The following is a 20,807-nucleotide window of genomic DNA, read 5'->3' as shown; positions in this document are numbered from 1 at the left end:
AAAATGTTTTTACCACAAACAGAACAGTAGTGTATGTATATTAAGCATCAAGTATTTTCTGTGATTGTTGCATTGTATAGTATTTTGCTTTCATTGTGGAAAGACAAATGATGTTGAAGCTGGTCATCATGTGTGGCATTAAACAGGATGCGATATCAATCTAAACAGGAAAAAGTGGAGATACGTCAAATAGATGACATCCCCTGTAGTTTAGATGTATCATTCTGACTGTTCTGTTGGTCAGTGACATTAATAGAGTTGTTATCTGTTCCATATTTTAATAACAGCCATTTATTTATGTTGGCCACACTTGATGTAAATGTATCCACGGCTGTGTCCCTAGAAAGAATTAGTCCATAGGTTAAAACAAGCTTTCCATTCTTGGGTAACAGGATAACTGGAATGTCACATATTCTCAGTCAGCCTGTTCTAAAATGGAACCTGATGTCATACAGTTTCTTCAATGTTCTTTCATTCTTATTATATCTGATGCATTACTGTCTTTCAAGAGTGATGAGACGGTTTCATTTAGCTCAAAAACACTGTTGGTTAGAGACTTATAATAATAATTATAGTAATACTTATTTGACGGCCGTCTCGTCACATGATGTGCTTCCAGCTGCTCTGTACATTTAGATACACCTGATCATTTACAAAACGTCTCATATCAAATACAACAAACTGTGTTGCCAATGTAATCTGAAACTAAGCCAATAATGGCTTTCAGATTGCTACAAATTATACAAAATTGAAGAATGAATGCTCTCCAAACGTTTTTTTCCCAAAGGTAGCTGTACATTCGTATGATGTTAACCTGTTCCTTATGTGACATAGTCTATGAGCAAGAATAATGCCTGTTTTAAACATTAACAATTTTTGTCTCAATCTGTCAACTAAACCTTCAATCTCTGACCCATTGGAAAAATAAGATCATTTCTATAAAACCCTCATTCATACATGGCACCATTTGAGTGCAGGACCCCTAAAATGGGATTGAGATTGTCATGTAATATTCTGTCCATCTATACATCAAATTATCTCAAATACAGAGGCTAAATGTTCAGTGGAGTGTCACTGACCAGCTGGAATTTTAAAAAAAAAATTGACGTCTTTCATCAAATAAGCAGACTGAAAGTGCATATGAGATACGATCAGTTGTAGATTTAGGCTTGCATGTTGTATACATCACTTGAGTGTCTGTCAGATTGATAGTTCACAATCTCACCAGCTTTAGCGGCCCACGTGGCTCTTAAATTCCAGCAGCCGTCTCACAAGTGCCAATCGAGCTTGCTGAAAGACACACTAGTGCGGGAGCCCCTGTAATACGAGTCTACAACAACGACACATTCTTTGGTGACCGTTTCTTTTTGAGCAGGGAACCCCAGGTCAGCTCTGGCTGAAGTCGGCAAAGCCCTTGTTTGTGGAGAACGGTTCCTGCGGCAGGGGAAAGAAGTACTGTTGTGGCAGGAGGAAGCCGGAGCTTTGCCGGGTCTGGTGGTGCAGCTGTATCTGGAGAGAGTTACTGCCCTGCTGGGAGGTGTAGGGCGGTGGAGGCAATAGTGGCTGCGCCGGAGCCACGGACACAGGAGAGGAGGCCGTGGAAGATGAAACCATCAGGAGCTGCTGCTGCTGCGAACACTGTCCCAGCCCGTCACCCCGGCCCAGGGAGAAGCGCCGGACGGAGCTGCCTCCTCCCGCCGAGCTGGAGCTGGTGGTGGCCGAGCTGGACTGGCGTGACGGCGTGCGCAGGCTGGGAGGGGCTGTGGTGAGGATCATGGGAATGGTTTCGCCCTGACTGCGCAGTGAGAAGCGGATGGGCTGCTGTGTGGGCTGCTTGGGTCGCAGGCAAGTGCAGCAGTACACGGCCACCAGAGAACCCACCACTACAAACGCCACGAAGATGGAGCCCACCATCAGGAAGGGCACGTAGATGGGCTCTGTGAAAGAGAGAAACAGCACGGGAGGTTAGAGAAACTAATCTTCCTCAGTTTACTTTTCTTTTCTTTTTTTATTATAAATAAAAGGACCAAAAGCTGTGCCATAGAAGAACAAATGTTGGTCCTCCAAAGAATCTTTAAGTGAACAGTTCTTAAAATAATCTTCTTCTTTTTTTTTTTATGTGAAGAGCATTGTAATAATCTAAAGAACCTTTATTCACTGAAGAACCTTTTGTGTAATGGCAAGGTTTCCATGGATGTTTAACATCAACTATCTTCCATGGTTCTTCCTGGAAACATAGACGCCAATAAAGAACATTTATTTTTAAGAGTGTACAAGTAGGTTTAAAATATTTCATGACAATAATTGTTCTTAATATTTAGATCATCTTATTACAGTCTTGTAAATTATTATTTTAGTTTTTTTATTTACTGATAATGTGTGAGAGTTGTTATTTCAGTCATTGTTAATTAAAGGCTTATTTAATAGGGAATAGTTATTTCAAAAGCACAAAGAACATCACTATAATTACTATACATTTGAACTTTTGAACTGCTTACTTTACATTGTAATGAATTCAAAATAATATCTTTTCAATATTTAAATTGACAAGAGCTTTGTTTTACATGTTCAGAACACACATTGCCACTGTTTGCTTGAGGCTATGGTTGAAAAACACACTCAAATGTGTTTGGAATCCTGTGTAAACTGAATGCTTAATTATATTAAGACAAAGAAACTGTTTTGATGATTAGTAACCAACATAAACAAATGATTTCACATTAAACAAAACTACTTAACTCCTATATACTTATATATAGCTGAGATCTAGGTGGAATGAGGAAAAATGAGAATTAGGTCAAACAGATTATCAAACCCATTAATGAATCCTGTATAAAAATATTCTGATTTAAGAATATTTAGTCTGTGCTTGAAGGTAATTAGACTTACAGTGGTGACCTACTGTACATTTCCTTTTTGGCATCATCAGGATTTCTTCATAAAACATCACCTGTTATTAAACTATATGATTGTGAACATACAGGCTACTCTTTTAAGATTACATGACACTGTTGAGATTTACTTTATTATGATTAAATGAAATGAGACTGACTACACTTAACTTCTGATGATAGAAACAAGAAAATCTGACAACTTGTAGAAATGACAAATTGCTGTAACAAGTTCTACTGATGAGAACAGTGACTGTGCAGGTGTGTCGGGTTAACCTCTGCTCTGCTCTGTCAGACATTACAACAGGTGCTGGCGAACTGAAATCCCTTTATTGCTGTTTGTATTTTATCGGAGTAAAACTTTGTGTAATACATTTCATGACTAAGACCTGAAATATCACATAATCATGTTATGACATTCTGTAATATGATCATTTTGCTGGCAACAAGTAAACTATCACAAGTTATTCAGCCAGATGTCATTATGGTTTAATTTGTTATCCCTGTTCTAAACTAGTCATGTAGTTTATTCAGCCTATTCAGTGTTATATCTAGGCCTACTCGCTTTTACAAACGCTTTAAAATAATTCACAGTAAGAGGATAAAACTACTTTTTTCAGGTAACATTTTTTTCTAGAACATGAACTTTATAGTAGGCTATATTGGTTCAGTCAATTCTCTGAATCATACACATGTAATGAATCTTTTTTTTTTAATAAAAAGTTTGTTACTTTTACATCTTTTTATATATCTGAATGTTTTTACATAACGCAAATGCTTCTTTCGTCTAAGATATTTTTATTAATGAGTTCATCTGTGTCTTACGGGCAGCATATTGCGTGTTGTTGTCCACCTCTCTGTCGTTTGTGCAGGACCCCTGGTCGAGACGCGCGTCGGGGGCCGCGCAGCAGTAGCGCAGCGAGCAGCTCCCGCAGCACACCGTCGCGTCCGCCGTGTCAAAGTCCTCCGGACACTGAAAGCCCTCGTGGTAATTTCCACTGCCGTCTAGCCAGCCGTGACAGTACTCTCCTCGGGCATCAGATATCCGCAGATTCCATGTCAAATACCCCAAGACCAGGCAATTCAGCAGGCGCACCATACCGGCGAGATGCGCTTTAATTCAGTTCCTCTCGAACACAGCGTTTTTGGGTTAAGCGAGCGGTAAACGAACTTGAATTGATTTATGAAAATACTCCATCAGCTCATGAGATTTGAATGTCACTGGAGTTAAATCCTGGGATTGTTGTTCAAATCCAAAATTAAGAGACATCCAGCGCCGGTCTTGGATTGTTTTAAAATATCACTTCCAGAAATTCCATGATTTTATGCGCATTTCATCCACTCCCACTGTTTACTGTCATTTTAGTCTCGTTGTAAACTACTCATCGAATGCTTTTGATATCCATGTGGATGTAAAATAATAAACTGTCGCCTATACGTTTTTATCAAAGACCTGCAGTTCTCCCCCAAGAAGTCGTGACCGCACAGAGACGCGCGCGTCTGCACTGAAGCCACTTCTCAAACGTGTGCTCAGCTCAGCTCAGCTCCAGAGAGTTTGTTTTAGACTCGCACCCGCTCCGTTTCAATGACGCGCACGCAGTTGGCTGGCCTGACGTGCGCATTCATGTAGCTGGTGTCTGCGTCCTGTTGCAGCAGAAGTTCATCTGGACCTGCTTGTATTCTGTGTCCAACGTCTTTAATAGAAAGATCTGTTTCTTTCTTTTTATTTATTGCTATTTTTAGCAGTTTCCTTTTGGTTTACTTAAAACCAAACTTTTTTGACAGCATGGAGTCTTTAAAATGTAAGTGGTTCATTTCATTTCATTTGGTCGGTTAATTCATTTGTATTTATATTCGCAGAATTAGGCTATCCTTGGCGTATTCTTTCAGTCGTTTGGAAAGAAGTGAGGAGGCTTTGCCTTAAAATTTGTGTCATGTTGTCGCCCTCTTCTGGCTATCATTGCTTTATGTAAAGCTGGTATAACCCTGGCGTGAAGGCTGCTTACTGTTACAGGCTCATTTGTGCAGAGGCGGACAAAGTACTCAACTCCATTACTTGAGTGAAAGTACAGATACTGCAGGTCAAATATTACTCCAGTACAAGTAAAAGTTGTAAAGACAGATTTTTACTTAAGTAAAAGTACAGAAGTACTTGCTTTTAAAAGTACTTAAGTACCAAAAGTAAATTTCCTTTTTGGTGTCAATGCACTGTTTTATTGTTGTACGTAATACTTGCAATACTTCTGAAGCAACTTAGAATACATTACACCTACTAGCTTGTAGTATCTTTGGAATAAAGAGCTTTTAGAATGTTAAAAACCTATGGGGGAAAAAATTAACACCCCTACCCACCCCCACAAAAGCAGGATGGTAGTGATCTCACACAGCTCTGACAGTGTGTGCCCACATCTATGTGTTGCCATTCATCCACATTTGAACAGAGTGGACAGTGAAATACTGTAAATACAGAGTGATAAGGAAGAAACAAAATCAAACCTGCTTTAAAACCCAGCGACACAACTGTAGCTGTACAACTTTACAACAGCAACACTGCTTTAACAAAAAAGCAAAACAGCAAGACTTATTTGACATCAAAACAAACATTTTAAAAATGCTGTCTAATCCCTCTCACTGTACTTTGATTTCATACACAAAAAGGTCTGTGCAGTGCTGCTTCAAGTCCAACACCTTTTGTGTTTTATTAGGAGATGCACAACAGTTCTTCTGTGGCTTTATAGGTAATATTTTCACTTACACAATTTAGCAAAATCAGACAATATTGTGTCTAATATATACCACAATATTAACTTCTTATTATTGAATTGTTGTAAATAAATATCACATTTGCAACTCAGTGTTAAAAAAATGCTGAGAAATCACTTCATGTTGCCCTACAAGAGTGATTACTGATAAACTGTCTGAAAAAAAAGAGAGTCACGTTTTAGAGAAGAAAAAAATCACCCACTGACTTTCAAAGCTGCTACATAGTAACGACTTTCTACTTCGAGGATCTTGATAGAAATGTAGTGGAGTGAAAAGTACAATATTTGTCTTTCAAATGTAGTGAAGTTAAAGTCATAAGTTCCCAGAAAAAATAATACTCAAGTAAAGTACAGATACTCAAAAAGTGTACTTAAGTACAATACTCAAGTAAATGTACTTAGTTACTGTCCGGTTCTGCATTTGTATTACTAATGAATACATCTGAAAAGAGTCAGCATTTTTGAAAATAAATAGCCAGTGTTTTTCCACAGCAAATGCTTTTTTTTCTCCTCTGTGGGCTCAAATGGTCATTATCATTTTTAAAAATAGTTTTGCAGGTGTGAAAGGTCTATGTATGTGACACCATCACATAGTTAGGTTTAAAGACCGTCTTTTGAAAGTATATTTATTATTTCCCCTTTTCAACACTGCTGTGATTCACCGGATGTTATGCTAATATTCAGCACCAAAGCTATATATATAAAAAAGTGAAAGTATTTAATATAGTGACTTATGTTTAAAACAAAAAGAGCAATTTTTGTATATATGAGCAATATCACAGAAGTAGGGGTGCGAAAATAGCTACAAAATACCCATTTTGGCAAGTATCCTCAAAAATAGTCGGTTATATATCTCAAGTGAACATGTACAGTTGAGAAAGAAATTAAATGTACTATATATTTATATTGGACTTGTGCATTATCTTAAAGTGACCTCAGCCTAATTTACCGCCTGCTGTATGTCTTTATTGTTAACAAACAAACAAAAAGACAAATGAAACCTGGCCGAGGTAAGGTTGTTCTCGGCAGGTTCGTGAGCACCGAACGCCCGCTGACGCCCTAGAGCTCACATCTCTGAAAACCTTAAAGCAAATTATATGAAATAGGTGCTGTCTTTATAAATAAACCACATATTTGAAGCTTAAACAACTACGTCCTCACCTTAAAACTACATTGCCATTGACACTTGCTGTAAGAAGCTGACTAAGAAGCTCCCAGCTGAGTAGCCTCTAGGCTAAACGGTGAAACTGTTCACGTACTGATACTGGTACAATTTCGCACGACTGGAAAGACTCTCCGTCAATCAGATCTGAGGACCAGAAGTAACTGTTTGTTTTTCTGTCAATATGGGGTGCTGTGTGTACATTAATGAGGAAAAAAATTAACTTAAATGATTTTAGCAAATGGCTGCAATATAACAAAGAGTGAAAAATTTAAGGGGGTCTGAATACTTTCCGTACCCACTGTACATGTCGTTCCAAAACTGTTTGACTTTGTTTCTTTTGTGACGTCACCGTTATGTCCCTTAGCTGCGCGCCCATAGTGGTTATAAATGGGTAAAATCCATGGAATAAAAGAAAAATTGTGCCTTTTGATGTCAAGATCGGAATGCAAATAATTTTATAGAATACTGTTGTCAAAGATGCCTTTTGAAGCTAAACGCAGACGTTTAAATGGACATACTATGGATGAAAACTGTTATGATTACTCTACTTTTAAAGCATAAATTCGATTTAAACAATAGGTCTACGTAATGTTCACATATGCTGTTCATAGGGGACGTATTGTATTAGCCCTACAGTTACAGCATGAAATATTATTTAAACCTTACTATTAGAAATATTATTTAAACCTTACTATTAACATTTTTACATAACATTTATTTACTTTATCTCACAATTCTGACTTTTTTTCTCACAAATGCAAGTTTATATCTCCTAATTCGGACGTTGTAACTCGATTTAACTCAAAAATAGTGAGTTTGTCCAATCTGAGGGGAAAAGAGAGAACGACGAGTTGTTTTTCCTTATTAGAATTGTGAGATATAATCTCGGAATTGCGAGAATAAAGTCAGAATTTTGAAATATAAAATCAAATTTACCTTTTTTTATTATTTTATTCAATGGCTCCATAGACTGCCGCTTGAAAACCGTAATTTTCTGCCTCCAGATAGGCTCCGCCCACAAAAAATGTCATCCCTGTTTCGGATCTGTAAGACTATCCCACTCTCTAACGTCAATTTCGTTGAATAACAGTGCTTATCGCTGGGTGACAAGCTCTTGTAATATGCGGAGAACATTTTGAAAATGACATCTAATCAATATAATTTATAATCTTTTTAAACCTAACTATTTTGTACCGTATCCGTGAAATTCTCTAGCCGTAAAGACTATCTCTCCCGGGTTCTCTGCAACCATGATGCGCGCGCATCCTGAATGTTTACAAACCGATAATTGGTCTATAGGCTATTCTGAGAAATGTCTCTTTGTTTGTTTTTGTCTATAGTTTTTTTGCTTACCTATATTCTTTGAAATATACAGGTTTGGGACGACGGTGAGTAAATGATTTTTAGAATTTTAATTTTGGGTGAAATATACCTTTAAGTATCTAGCCTATATTTGCATGTCTCCTAAAAACACCTAATAACAACAAACAAACAAATAAATAACCCCCATCACTGACAACATGGCTATGCGAGAAAACATGGAGGCATCGCACACACCTCTTTATATCATCTTGCACCTCTCTCATCTTGCACCTCTCTCATCTTGCACCTCTCTCATCTGACACTCCCACTGATGGGAGCACGAGCCACATATACACACCGAGCGGCGGAGGCGCGTGCGGACGCCGCCGGTATTCCCCTGTTGGTAGAATAAAAGCCAGCGAGTGCTGTTACCGCCAGGGGATTGGAGCAATGACTTGTCAGTAAAGTCACCCACCCTCTGAGTATCTCAGACAGAGTTAGAAGTGTTTGAGACACAGAGCAAGCCGGCGAGACACTGGTATAACTGATTTAACCAGACCGGGACAGAACGACACTCACGTGCGAGGGAGATGGAGGAGGAGATGCTACCGGCAGACGAAGGTCTCTCTGCGCCCAAAATCTGCAGGCAGCAGCAGCAGCGGAGTCCGTACAGCTCTCTCAAGACCTTCCCGAGCAAACGCGCGGCGGGCAAAGCGAGATACGACAGACCCACAATGGTGGACATCCCGCAGCTCGGAGACCATCCTCAAGCTCTCAGTCATCAGCAGCAGCAGTATTCACAGCGCGTACCGCTTCCGCAAGCGTCCCTCTCCATCAGCAGCAGTCAGCAGCACCGTTTCCCCTGCGAAATCAGGCCCAGCAGCAGAGTCGCGACACCCAGCGCGGCATCAGCGGGGAGCGCCGCAGCGGCATCTTTTGGCAGCCAGAGGAGGGTCGCCCATCAGGAGACACCCGGCAGATACCCGGCGGGTCGCCACCAGTCTCCAGACTGCACCTATGGAATAAGCTCAGGTAAGTGAACGAGTTTGCCTCAGAAACTTTTATCCATCACGAAGCTGAGGACTTGAAGTGTCTAACTTTGGGGTGGGTTTTCTTACGAACATTGCAATTATTTTTAGACTCGAATACAACCGTAATTTGGGACCCACGCCCAAATGATGCGACTCATTCAAGTATTGTCGACATGTTTAATTTCACATCAGTTTTTACCTGAAAATAATGACGCCGAGAAAAAATAAACATCAGTGGCTTGGTAAATTAAAAACACCCCTGCAATAAAATGTTTTGTATCTGTTATATTAGGATGACATTGTAAGTCTGTTGGTATATTTACCAATATCTTCTTTTACATCTTTATATTAGGCTACTAACACAGTGGCCGACATACATGCTTCGGTCATTTCTAAAATGCTCTCAAATCCCTCATATTGCTTAAAAGAGAAATATATAACGAGTATCAGTATCAAGGTAGTGTTGAGTTTTACAATGAAATGTAAACACTGGTCCATGATCATAGAGAGTGTCTGACATAAAAAATGAAAGTCTCATCAAGTACTGTCAGATTTCTTTACACTCTGCGTTAAGATGCTCCCAGCATGAATTTGTGGAAAGCATCATGTTTTTCTCACCAGCTCTCTCTCTCTCTCTCTGATTTACGTAAACTTGTCAACTTCAGTAATTGTTTTTCATGTGCTTGTTGCAAGAGTTCGTTTTCATTCAGCAGAGCCTCAGGCCTTCACAAATTGAGCAGTTGTGTCATTATCATACAACAGGGTGCCTCAGTGTCTGTGCAAACATTCAGCTGATCTATTTTTCTCCACAAGTTATTGGATTGGATATCTTGCCACCTTTTTGTTTTTTTGATGTAGTGTTTAACATGCAGAGTCCATTTCGAAATTCACCTGGGCATCATTAAAAGGGCTTCAGGCTGTTCACTAAATATTAATTGCACTTGTTGGAGACACAGTAGATGTTTCCAATGAAGATCAGAGTTCACAGCGCCTGCTTGTAAACAGTGCATTCTAATTTCATACCGAGCCCTTTTGGTTCATCGTTATGGAATATCCACTGCAAAAGAATGCATGGGGGATTTTTAGGCCAATCAGACAATGCTAATGGTTTCATCTTTCTAGCCCTGGGGGAAGGAGCCGTAGACACCCAAGGACACAGCTCTGAGATCAGTGCAATAATCCAAATTGCATTTAAAAGCTCCTCGAAAAGGATTGTGATTAAAACAAATGTGGCTCATAAATTTGGCTCTGCGGCACATGTTGTGTTTAATGAAATTTCATGAGGCTCACTCTGCGTGGCATAACAGAGGGAGAAAAAGAGGGAGGGAAAGAAGGAGAGAGGGGAAGAGAGGGAATGACAGCAGCAAAGGAGGAGAGGGAGAGGGTTAGATAGAGGAGAATGATATAAAATCCATCTTGCTGGGGGTAAACAGAGATGCTGCGCATGTTAATAAATGGCCACATCTGCTTGATCCTGATAGACACATCCAGGCGACGGTCATCTTGCACCTCTCTCATCTTGCACCTCTCTCATCTTGCACCTCTCTCATCTTGCACCTCTCTCATCTTGCACCTCTCTCATCTTGCACCTCTCTCATCTTGCACCTCTCTCATCTTGCACCTCTCTCATCTTGCACCTCTCTCATCTTGCACCTCTCTCATCTTGCACCTCTCTCATCTTGCACCTCTCTCATCTTGCACCTCTCTCATCTGACACTCCCACTGATGGGAGCACGAGCCACATATACACACCGAGCGGCGGAGGCGCGTGCGGACGCCGCCGGTATTCCCCTGTTGGTAGAATAAAAGCCAGCGAGTGCTGTTACCGCCAGGGGATTGGAGCAATGACTTGTCAGTAAAGTCACCCACCCTCTGAGTATCTCAGACAGAGTTAGAAGTGTTTGAGACACAGAGCAAGCCGGCGAGACACTGGTATAACTGATTTAACCAGACCGGGACAGAACGACACTCACGTGCGAGGGAGATGGAGGAGGAGATGCTACCGGCAGACGAAGGTCTCTCTGCGCCCAAAATCTGCAGGCAGCAGCAGCAGCGGAGTCCGTACAGCTCTCTCAAGACCTTCCCGAGCAAACGCGCGGCGGGCAAAGCGAGATACGACAGACCCACAATGGTGGACATCCCGCAGCTCGGAGACCATCCTCAAGCTCTCAGTCATCAGCAGCAGCAGTATTCACAGCGCGTACCGCTTCCGCAAGCGTCCCTCTCCATCAGCAGCAGTCAGCAGCACCGTTTCCCCTGCGAAATCAGGCCCAGCAGCAGAGTCGCGACACCCAGCGCGGCATCAGCGGGGAGCGCCGCAGCGGCATCTTTTGGCAGCCAGAGGAGGGTCGCCCATCAGGAGACACCCGGCAGATACCCGGCGGGTCGCCACCAGTCTCCAGACTGCACCTATGGAATAAGCTCAGGTAAGTGAACGAGTTTGCCTCAGAAACTTTTATCCATCACGAAGCTGAGGACTTGAAGTGTCTAACTTTGGGGTGGGTTTTCTTACGAACATTGCAATTATTTTTAGACTCGAATACAACCGTAATTTGGGACCCACGCCCAAATGATGCGACTCATTCAAGTATTGTCGACATGTTTAATTTCACATCAGTTTTTACCTGAAAATAATGACGCCGAGAAAAAATAAACATCAGTGGCTTGGTAAATTAAAAACACCCCTGCAATAAAATGTTTTGTATCTGTTATATTAGGATGACATTGTAAGTCTGTTGGTATATTTACCAATATCTTCTTTTACATCTTTATATTAGGCTACTAACACAGTGGCCGACATACATGCTTCGGTCATTTCTAAAATGCTCTCAAATCCCTCATATTGCTTAAAAGAGAAATATATAACGAGTATCAGTATCAAGGTAGTGTTGAGTTTTACAATGAAATGTAAACACTGGTCCATGATCATAGAGAGTGTCTGACATAAAAAATGAAAGTCTCATCAAGTACTGTCAGATTTCTTTACACTCTGCGTTAAGATGCTCCCAGCATGAATTTGTGGAAAGCATCATGTTTTTCTCACCAGCTCTCTCTCTCTCTCTCTGATTTACGTAAACTTGTCAACTTCAGTAATTGTTTTTCATGTGCTTGTTGCAAGAGTTCGTTTTCATTCAGCAGAGCCTCAGGCCTTCACAAATTGAGCAGTTGTGTCATTATCATACAACAGGGTGCCTCAGTGTCTGTGCAAACATTCAGCTGATCTATTTTTCTCCACAAGTTATTGGATTGGATATCTTGCCACCTTTTTGTTTTTTTGATGTAGTGTTTAACATGCAGAGTCCATTTCGAAATTCACCTGGGCATCATTAAAAGGGCTTCAGGCTGTTCATCTTGCACCTCTCTCATCTTGCACCTCTCTCATCTTGCACCTCTCTCATCTTGCACCTCTCTCATCTTGCACCTCTCTCATCTTGCACCTCTCTCATCTTGCACCTCTCTCATCTTGCACCTCTCTCATCTTGCACCTCTCTCATCTTGCACCTCTCTCATCTTGCACCTCTCTCATCTTGCACCTCTCTCATCTTGCACCTCTCTCATCTGACACTCCCACTGATGGGAGCACGAGCCACATATACACACCGAGCGGCGGAGGCGCGTGCGGACGCCGCCGGTATTCCCCTGTTGGTAGAATAAAAGCCAGCGAGTGCTGTTACCGCCAGGGGATTGGAGCAATGACTTGTCAGTAAAGTCACCCACCCTCTGAGTATCTCAGACAGAGTTAGAAGTGTTTGAGACACAGAGCAAGCCGGCGAGACACTGGTATAACTGATTTAACCAGACCGGGACAGAACGACACTCACGTGCGAGGGAGATGGAGGAGGAGATGCTACCGGCAGACGAAGGTCTCTCTGCGCCCAAAATCTGCAGGCAGCAGCAGCAGCGGAGTCCGTACAGCTCTCTCAAGACCTTCCCGAGCAAACGCGCGGCGGGCAAAGCGAGATACGACAGACCCACAATGGTGGACATCCCGCAGCTCGGAGACCATCCTCAAGCTCTCAGTCATCAGCAGCAGCAGTATTCACAGCGCGTACCGCTTCCGCAAGCGTCCCTCTCCATCAGCAGCAGTCAGCAGCACCGTTTCCCCTGCGAAATCAGGCCCAGCAGCAGAGTCGCGACACCCAGCGCGGCATCAGCGGGGAGCGCCGCAGCGGCATCTTTTGGCAGCCAGAGGAGGGTCGCCCATCAGGAGACACCCGGCAGATACCCGGCGGGTCGCCACCAGTCTCCAGACTGCACCTATGGAATAAGCTCAGGTAAGTGAACGAGTTTGCCTCAGAAACTTTTATCCATCACGAAGCTGAGGACTTGAAGTGTCTAACTTTGGGGTGGGTTTTCTTACGAACATTGCAATTATTTTTAGACTCGAATACAACCGTAATTTGGGACCCACGCCCAAATGATGCGACTCATTCAAGTATTGTCGACATGTTTAATTTCACATCAGTTTTTACCTGAAAATAATGACGCCGAGAAAAAATAAACATCAGTGGCTTGGTAAATTAAAAACACCCCTGCAATAAAATGTTTTGTATCTGTTATATTAGGATGACATTGTAAGTCTGTTGGTATATTTACCAATATCTTCTTTTACATCTTTATATTAGGCTACTAACACAGTGGCCGACATACATGCTTCGGTCATTTCTAAAATGCTCTCAAATCCCTCATATTGCTTAAAAGAGAAATATATAACGAGTATCAGTATCAAGGTAGTGTTGAGTTTTACAATGAAATGTAAACACTGGTCCATGATCATAGAGAGTGTCTGACATAAAAATGAAAGTCTCATCAAGTACTGTCAGATTTCTTTACACTCTGCGTTAAGATGCTCCCAGCATGAATTTGTGGAAAGCATCATGTTTTTCTCACCAGCTCTCTCTCTCTCTCTGATTTACGTAAACTTGTCAACTTCAGTAATTGTTTTTCATGTGCTTGTTGCAAGAGTTCGTTTTCATTCAGCAGAGCCTCAGGCCTTCACAAATTGAGCAGTTGTGTCATTATCATACAACAGGGTGCCTCAGTGTCTGTGCAAACATTCAGCTGATCTATTTTTCTCCACAAGTTATTGGATTGGATATCTTGCCACCTTTTTGTTTTTTTGATGTAGTGTTTAACATGCAGAGTCCATTTCGAAATTCACCTGGGCATCATTAAAAGGGCTTCAGGCTGTTCACTAAATATTAATTGCACTTGTTGGAGACACAGTAGATGTTTCCAATGAAGATCAGAGTTCACAGCGCCTGCTTGTAAACAGTGCATTCTAATTTCATACCGAGCCCTTTTGGTTCATCGTTATGGAATATCCACTGCAAAAGAATGCATGGGGGATTTTTAGGCCAATCAGACAATGCTAATGGTTTCATCTTTCTAGCCCTGGGGGAAGGAGCCGTAGACACCCAAGGACACAGCTCTGAGATCAGTGCAATAATCCAAATTGCATTTAAAAGCTCCTCCAAAGGGATTGTGATTAAAACAAATGTGGCTCATAAATTTGGCTCTGCGGCACATGTTGTGTTTAATGAAATTTCATGAGGCTCACTCTGCGTGGCATAACAGAGGGAGAAAAAGAGGGAGGGAAAGAAGGAGAGAGGGGAAGAGAGGGAATGACAGCAGCAAAGGAGGAGAGGGAGAGGGTTAGATAGAGGAGAATGATATAAAATCCATCTTGCTGGGGGTAAACAGAGATGCTGCGCATGTTAATAAATGGCCACATCTGCTTGATCCTGATAGACACATCCAGGCGACGGCGGAGGCTCGCGCCCGTCACTCAGGCGGCTGCCACAGCGACTGCCTGAGCTGATAATTGTCTGCCCTGTGTCTTTGTGTGAGGGTGGCAAATTCATAATCATCCTCTTATAAGATTCTGCATCTGGGCGCGGCCAGAAGGCTGTGGGGAGACAGAGTAATTGTATGCGGTTGGTTGGTCAGCATTTTCCTTTTATTAATCTCTCTGCTTCTTCTCATCATATTTATAGAGGATTTGGAAGATATGAATAGTGTTTATTAGAACAGTGACACCATGTAAATGAGTTGTGTGCGCAGACAGACTCACAGCGTCCTTATCTCCTAAATCTGTTGGCATGCAGGACCAAGTTGCAGATTTAAAGATAGAAATGATGGAAAGTGCAAACAGAGGACATGAAGGATGTAACGAAAAAGCAAAAATGGAGCTCATAAATATCAAAATATTATTGTGAAATTAGGCTAAACTAAAATAGTCAAACCAAAAATGATTCAGACACCAGATATAATTTTTTTTTTTTACTAGTGGATGCAGGACACTATAGTTTATTTATGTAAAGTGAGGATAGCAAAATAAAATAGACTGTGACATATTATACCCAAAAATTCTTCATACAGTGGACTACCTGTAAAACTGATAAAAAAAAATTTGGGACCAAAAATTCTTCAGACACTTTGACCAGACCATGTTTTGCTTAAGTGTTTTTTTTTAATTTTTTTTTTTTACTAGTGGATGCAGGACACTATAGTTTATTTATGTAAAGTGAGGATAGCAAAATAAAATAGACTGTGACATATTATACCCAAAAATTCTTCATACAGTGGACTACCTGTAAAACTGATAAAAAAAAATTTGGGACCAAAAATTCTTCAGACACTTTGACCAGACCATGTTTTGCTTAAGTGTTTTTTTTTAAAATTGCTAATGCGACCTTTTCACACCACAGACTGAACAAAATTTAGCATTGCTTGGTAATTGGTTGAGCTAAATTGGTATTGTCTAATTATGTACTTAAATTTAGCAGCTGACAGCTATTCAGCCAAATTCATTACATACCTTTATATCAAAGTTATCTGACATTATCAAGATGAATTTGTTCGGACTCTGTTTAACTCTGAGTTCTTGTCATATTTTATTGCCATTTTCTAAACTATAACGAATAAACTGTGATAATGTGAGAAATGTTGAAGGTGTCTGAATAAATCTTGGTTTGACTGTAATAAATTAAATGTTGATTAGTAAATTAATCGATTTTTAAAATAGTATAGTAAATAGTAAAAAATAGCCAAAAAAAATACACATAGAAATTAAAGAAGATTATATTAATGTTATTTTCTTTCTTCTCTAGAGCACCAAAGGAGACATTTAGCACAATATCCAAGTACAATATAGTACTGAAAAAGCATTGTAAATATTAAAAATTAAGATTTTGCCTTGAAAATTGCTTGATACATGTATAGAAAAGTTCTACTGTAAATAACCTTTTTTTGACAACAGATGTCATGCAGGTTTTAAAATACATGATAGTGAGTAAAATGAGTTTAATTTCATTGAACTGATTTTTTGGAGAAGAAATCTGATGCTGCAATACTTGTGTACTTATGTGTGATTTTGCTCTCCCCTCAGAAAACCGTCTTATATTGGATGCTTTTGCCCAGCAGTGCAGTCGAGTGCTCAGCCTCCTCAACAGCAACGGGCGGCTCCTTGAGCCCCAGCCTTCCCTCGTCCCTCCATCCTCTTCCATCTCCGCTCTCATAAAACAGGAGGACAGCAGCTTGTCTCCAGGAGAGAGGCTCAGTTCTAAGACCCGGTCAGAGGACTCATCCCTGGAGAACACAGGTGAGGAAACCCAACGGGGAAACCACATGAACCAGCAGCAGACTTCCGCTTTCCTCCGGATTTTCACAGAGTCGCTTCAGAACTACCTGCTCTCCGGACCCCAGTCATCAGACAGTGAACGGTGTCGCCCGGTAGAGGCTGAGCCGGCAGCATCAGGGTCCCCGAGGCAGAACTTAGGCGGCTGGGCTTCTCCAGCACCTTCTGAGTCGTACGGACACCCGTCGTCCACACTGCCTGAGGAAGATGAGGAGGAAGGCTGCTGTCCACGCTGTATGGAGCTGGAACAGGAAGTTCTTAGTCTACAGCAGGAAAACGAGGAACTGAGACACAAACTGGACAATATACCAGGTATTAAACTTTGATGATTTGCTTTTATTTCTGTCTTGATATTAGACACATAATCCACTGTAATCATTATATCCACAAAATCATTATTACTATCCTAAGCTTTTAAAGGTGCACAGTGTACTTAAAAGGGGTTTAGGCTGTTCACTAAATGTTTATCAAATTTTCTGGATACACAGTAGATTCTCATTACACAAATTTGTAAAGAGAATAGTTTAAAAATCTGTTGTCAACCAAAGAGACGTTCCAAAGTCTTCCAGCTGTTTGCCACCAAAATAAAGGTCTGTAGAATAATGTTTGAAAGCAGAGAAATTCAGACAAATATTAGTACTGTAATTTTACTGTTGTTCTGTAAAATAAAATTGTTATTATTAAATACTACATTCTAATTATTCAGTATAATAATATTGTTGCAATAGTAATATTTGTTTATTTTAATTTGTTCATTTTTATTTTGAATATCATTATTGTATCGCCATATAGAACAGGGGAAAACTGTCTGACGTTTGCAGTGGAAATTATTGAAATGATTAAACCATTTCAGTTTTGGATACCTTTGTGGAAAGCTATGATTTATTTATTCCACAACTGAAAGTTTCCAAAAAGAGTTTGAGACATTTGGCTGTATTTGCCACCGAATGGGGAAACAATTTTAAACAGTAAAGATTACTATTTGAAGGGGAAAAAACTCAACTCTGTGCACTCTTAACAGTACATTGTATTTTACAACATTTCAGCTTGTTTGGTTTAAATAAAACTAAAAGTTCATCAGCCAACAAGTTTTGCTGGTTTTGCCTTAACAGCTCCTTGCCAGAATGTTCTGGACTTTTTTAAGACTGTTCTTCAGCACTACAACCAATTTGTGCAGCCCCAGCCTGAAGAGCAGCTTACCGAGGTGAGCCTGACAAAAGACCTTTCAGTGCTGTTTAAATAGTCATGAAAACCACAGAGACACAGGTTTACACAAGAAACGATTACCAGTGGGAAAAGAACTGAAACTGTCAGTCAAATGAAAGTCTAATCTGAGGTTATGAAAATATCACTTTAAAGAACTGTTACATAAACTAAAAGCCACAGAGTCTTTTAGCATCCCAGTAAAGTTTCAGTTCTTTATATTGAATTTGCCTGTTTTCTGGTTCAGTATTTAGTGCAGCGTCTGTTTAAATGTTGATGCATTAAAGCACATTAAAGATTAAAGACAGCATTAAAGATTTCTTCCCCTCTACAATCTATAATCTCTGTCTTTTCGAAATAGGGCAGTAAACAGCTTCTGGGGAACTATCCTCTCTTCATCACCAATAAGCAGTGGGACGAGGCAGTCAACTCCTCAAAAAAAGATGGCCGGCGGCTCCTGCGTTACCTTATCCGGTTCGTGTTCACCACAGATGAGCTGAAATACTCATGCGGTCTGGGGAAGAGGAAACGTTCGGTACACACAGGGGAGCCGGTGCCGGAGAGAAGACCTCTCAACCCCGTCAAGGTTACTTGTCTCAGAGGTAGTGAGCTAAAACGTTCTTACACTTTTTTTATTTTTTTATTTTACCATCTAATTTGAATCAGATTATCAGTGTGATAATAATGCAAACTTAATTTAGCATCTCACACATTCTATCTCCCTCATCCATCTCTGTCCTGCGGCGTTCCCTCTCACAGAGTTTATCCGGATGCACTGTGCTTCTAATCCTGACTGGTGGATGCCCTCTGAGGAGCAGATAAACAAAGTCTTCAGCGATGCAGTAGGGCACGCGCGGCAGGGCCGGGCTGTAGGCACTTTCCTGGGGAACGGGGGCAGCGGTAGCAGCAGCAGTGGTAGTTTATACATGGAGAGCTACGACGGGCAGCTCTCTCAGGATGAGCTCTATCTGAAGGGCTCACAGAATGGTTTGGGGGACTAAAGAAGAAAAATACGTCCAAATCATGGATCAAGCCCTCCGGATCGGCTCATTCAGAAGTTGCAGCATTTACATGATCTTAACATGGTTTGTGTATGAAAATAATCCTTGTTCCATCCCGTCAAAACATTCCAGGGCGTTCACACCTACCCACTAAATAATGTGGGATTCTTCCATGCTATATTGTTTAAATGGTTAGTAGTCACTAGGCAGCAGAGTTGGTTGAATTCTACACAATATCAGGTTTATTATGCGCTCCATTTCCTAATTTGTTCCATCGAATGTGATTAAGAATGTGATCTACTATAGCAACATGAATGTATCCATTTTACTCCATCGTAAATAATGAGAGCTTCCTTTCTTGTGTCAGATGTTCATACAGACAGCCTGCAAATGAGGTGCTAATATGATTTTCTGTTATTCTTTCTGATATGGTTAAATTTAAAGTGCTGCCCTCTATTTTATCATATGATGTTGAATAATCTGTGATGTTTATATAAAAAAAACTGTGATGTTGCAAAATCATTTTCAAAGTGGCTGCAGGATGAAATTACTGAACTCTACAATTTGTCTGTGTCTTTGACTGTGGAGATACAGTAAGTCTGTAATATAGTGTGTTGGGTGGCTTCCTAATCTTTCCTCTGATCCAATAAGGAAGCGAAGTTGTTCGTAATTTGTGTTGCTGCTTCTTGATTCTAGTTCGTCAAGCACTACAAAGATCATGTTTAAAGGATCAACCCCACTTCATTTATTCTACCACATTATAATATTCTGTGACTGCATAAGAGACTAAATGAAATGCCTTAAAAAGAGACACCATCTACCACTAAGAACTACAAATACTGCCAATTTTAGACTGTTGTTTATCTCTTTGGTGTTCTTGTTACATTAGTGGCCTCTGGCTGTTTGGGTTTTCAAACAAAAGAAAAATGTGTTTGAAAATGGACCATCTTTCTTTAATGCCTTAGACAAAGTCTCTGTCTGTGAAATGTTTATACGTGCAGGTCATTGTGTAATGTCTGGTAGAATTCAGTCAAATGTCATTTAACTACTCATTTTGAATTCATTCTCCACGGCGCTTCATCAGACATCAGATGGTGGGGAATCCCTAACATTTAAACCTGTCACACAGCATCAAAACTTGTGATCGTTAAAGCTGTTTCATAGCTGAAGATCTGTGGCCTCATTATTCTGCTTTTAATGGCTTCTGTATCGCCCAAGTTCATGTTCAGGTTTAAAAGTCAGCAATTCCCAAACATTAAACAGCTGATGAAGTTTGTCAGAGTGGTCTAAAGACTTCAAAATAAGTTAGCAAGTTGCTGTTGCCTTTGACTACCAGACATACAAAAGCCACTGTTGTTGTGATGTGTAGCCTGTTGTGATTGTACAAATCCATGGTAATTGGAAATTGTTAGTCCTCTAGTCTATTCAAAGAACGTGTCAACACTGTGAACCCCGCCAAAAGTGATGAGACTGTATTTCCTCTTACTTATTAATAATATTTTCTTTTCAAACAGAAGATGCATTTATGTAATGTGGACAAAAATGAGAAAAGACTAAATAAGTGATCCAGACAATGCCATCTGTGTTGTGTTTCAATAGTAGCTGCTCTATTAACTCCAGACGTTGAACAATAGATGGCAGTAGACGACAATAAAGCCACTGCAACGTTTCTTTGTGAAACCAATTCAAAGGCTGTCAAATTCATGCCATTGTGAATAATTGCAGATGTCTGCGGAGTGAATGCGAGTACACTTTATGAAATAATTCGGATGCAGCATATTAGCCTATTATTAATAAACAAGAGTGCAAAATT

General features: G+C 40.6%; 4 protein-coding genes across 4 annotated transcripts; 3 read left to right on the top strand and 1 right to left on the bottom strand.

The window, feature by feature from the left end:
- Positions 1-6: 6 nt before the first annotated feature.
- On the bottom strand, positions 7-4,400 carry LOC107550869 (protein shisa-3 homolog). Its single transcript, XM_016232276.1, has 2 exons — positions 3,717-4,400; positions 7-1,937 (listed from the first exon to the last, which is right to left on the bottom strand). Exons 1-2 carry the CDS (start codon positions 3,988-3,990, stop codon positions 1,387-1,389), a joined length of 825 nt encoding a protein of 274 aa, XP_016087762.1. The 5' UTR covers positions 3,991-4,400; the 3' UTR covers positions 7-1,386.
- Positions 4,401-8,467: 4,067 nt separating this feature from the next.
- LOC107550856 (BEN domain-containing protein 4-like) lies at positions 8,468-9,160 on the top strand. Its single transcript, XM_016232259.1, has one exon. The coding sequence runs from the start codon at positions 8,711-8,713 to the stop codon at positions 9,158-9,160; it is 450 nt and encodes a 149-aa protein (XP_016087745.1). The 5' UTR covers positions 8,468-8,710.
- Positions 9,161-10,892: 1,732 nt separating this feature from the next.
- LOC107550855 (BEN domain-containing protein 4-like) lies at positions 10,893-11,585 on the top strand. Its single transcript, XM_016232258.1, has one exon. It carries the CDS (start codon positions 11,136-11,138, stop codon positions 11,583-11,585), a length of 450 nt encoding a protein of 149 aa, XP_016087744.1. The 5' UTR covers positions 10,893-11,135.
- Positions 11,586-12,740: 1,155 nt separating this feature from the next.
- LOC107550899 (BEN domain-containing protein 4-like) lies at positions 12,741-20,794 on the top strand. The gene is made up of 5 exons (XM_016232350.1): positions 12,741-13,425; positions 16,542-17,102; positions 17,903-17,994; positions 18,355-18,595; positions 18,753-20,794. Exons 1-5 carry the CDS (start codon positions 12,984-12,986, stop codon positions 18,992-18,994), a joined length of 1,578 nt encoding a protein of 525 aa, XP_016087836.1. The 5' UTR covers positions 12,741-12,983; the 3' UTR covers positions 18,995-20,794.
- Positions 20,795-20,807: the final 13 nt, after the last annotated feature.

The sequence above is a fragment of the Sinocyclocheilus grahami genome, unplaced genomic scaffold (assembly GCF_001515645.1).
Source record: "Sinocyclocheilus grahami isolate Dianchi unplaced genomic scaffold, SAMN03320097.WGS_v1.1 scaffold409.1, whole genome shotgun sequence".
Taxonomy (NCBI): Eukaryota; Metazoa; Chordata; class Actinopteri; order Cypriniformes; family Cyprinidae; genus Sinocyclocheilus; species Sinocyclocheilus grahami.
Note: the sequence above shows the minus strand (reverse complement) of the source record. Positions and strands in the feature narration are given on the sequence as shown.

What these genes read in the sequence shown, in the direction of transcription:
- LOC107550869 (XM_016232276.1), bottom strand. Translation starts at nt 3,990, where the DNA reads ATGGTGCGCCTGCTGAATTGCCTGGTCTTGGGGTATTTGACATGGAAT. An exon ending in CAACACGCAATATGCTGCCC is followed by an intron (nt 1,938 to 3,716) that starts GTAAGACACAGA and finishes TCTCTTTCACAG; the next exon opens with AGCCCATCTACGTGCCCTTC.
- LOC107550856 (XM_016232259.1), top strand. Translation starts at nt 8,711, where the DNA reads ATGGAGGAGGAGATGCTACCGGCAGACGAAGGTCTCTCTGCGCCCAAA.
- LOC107550855 (XM_016232258.1), top strand. Translation starts at nt 11,136, where the DNA reads ATGGAGGAGGAGATGCTACCGGCAGACGAAGGTCTCTCTGCGCCCAAA.
- LOC107550899 (XM_016232350.1), top strand. Translation starts at nt 12,984, where the DNA reads ATGGAGGAGGAGATGCTACCGGCAGACGAAGGTCTCTCTGCGCCCAAA. An exon ending in CACCTATGGAATAAGCTCAG is followed by an intron (nt 13,426 to 16,541) that starts GTAAGTGAACGA and finishes CTCTCCCCTCAG; the next exon opens with AAAACCGTCTTATATTGGAT. An exon ending in CTGAAGAGCAGCTTACCGAG is followed by an intron (nt 17,995 to 18,354) that starts GTGAGCCTGACA and finishes TTTTCGAAATAG; the next exon opens with GGCAGTAAACAGCTTCTGGG.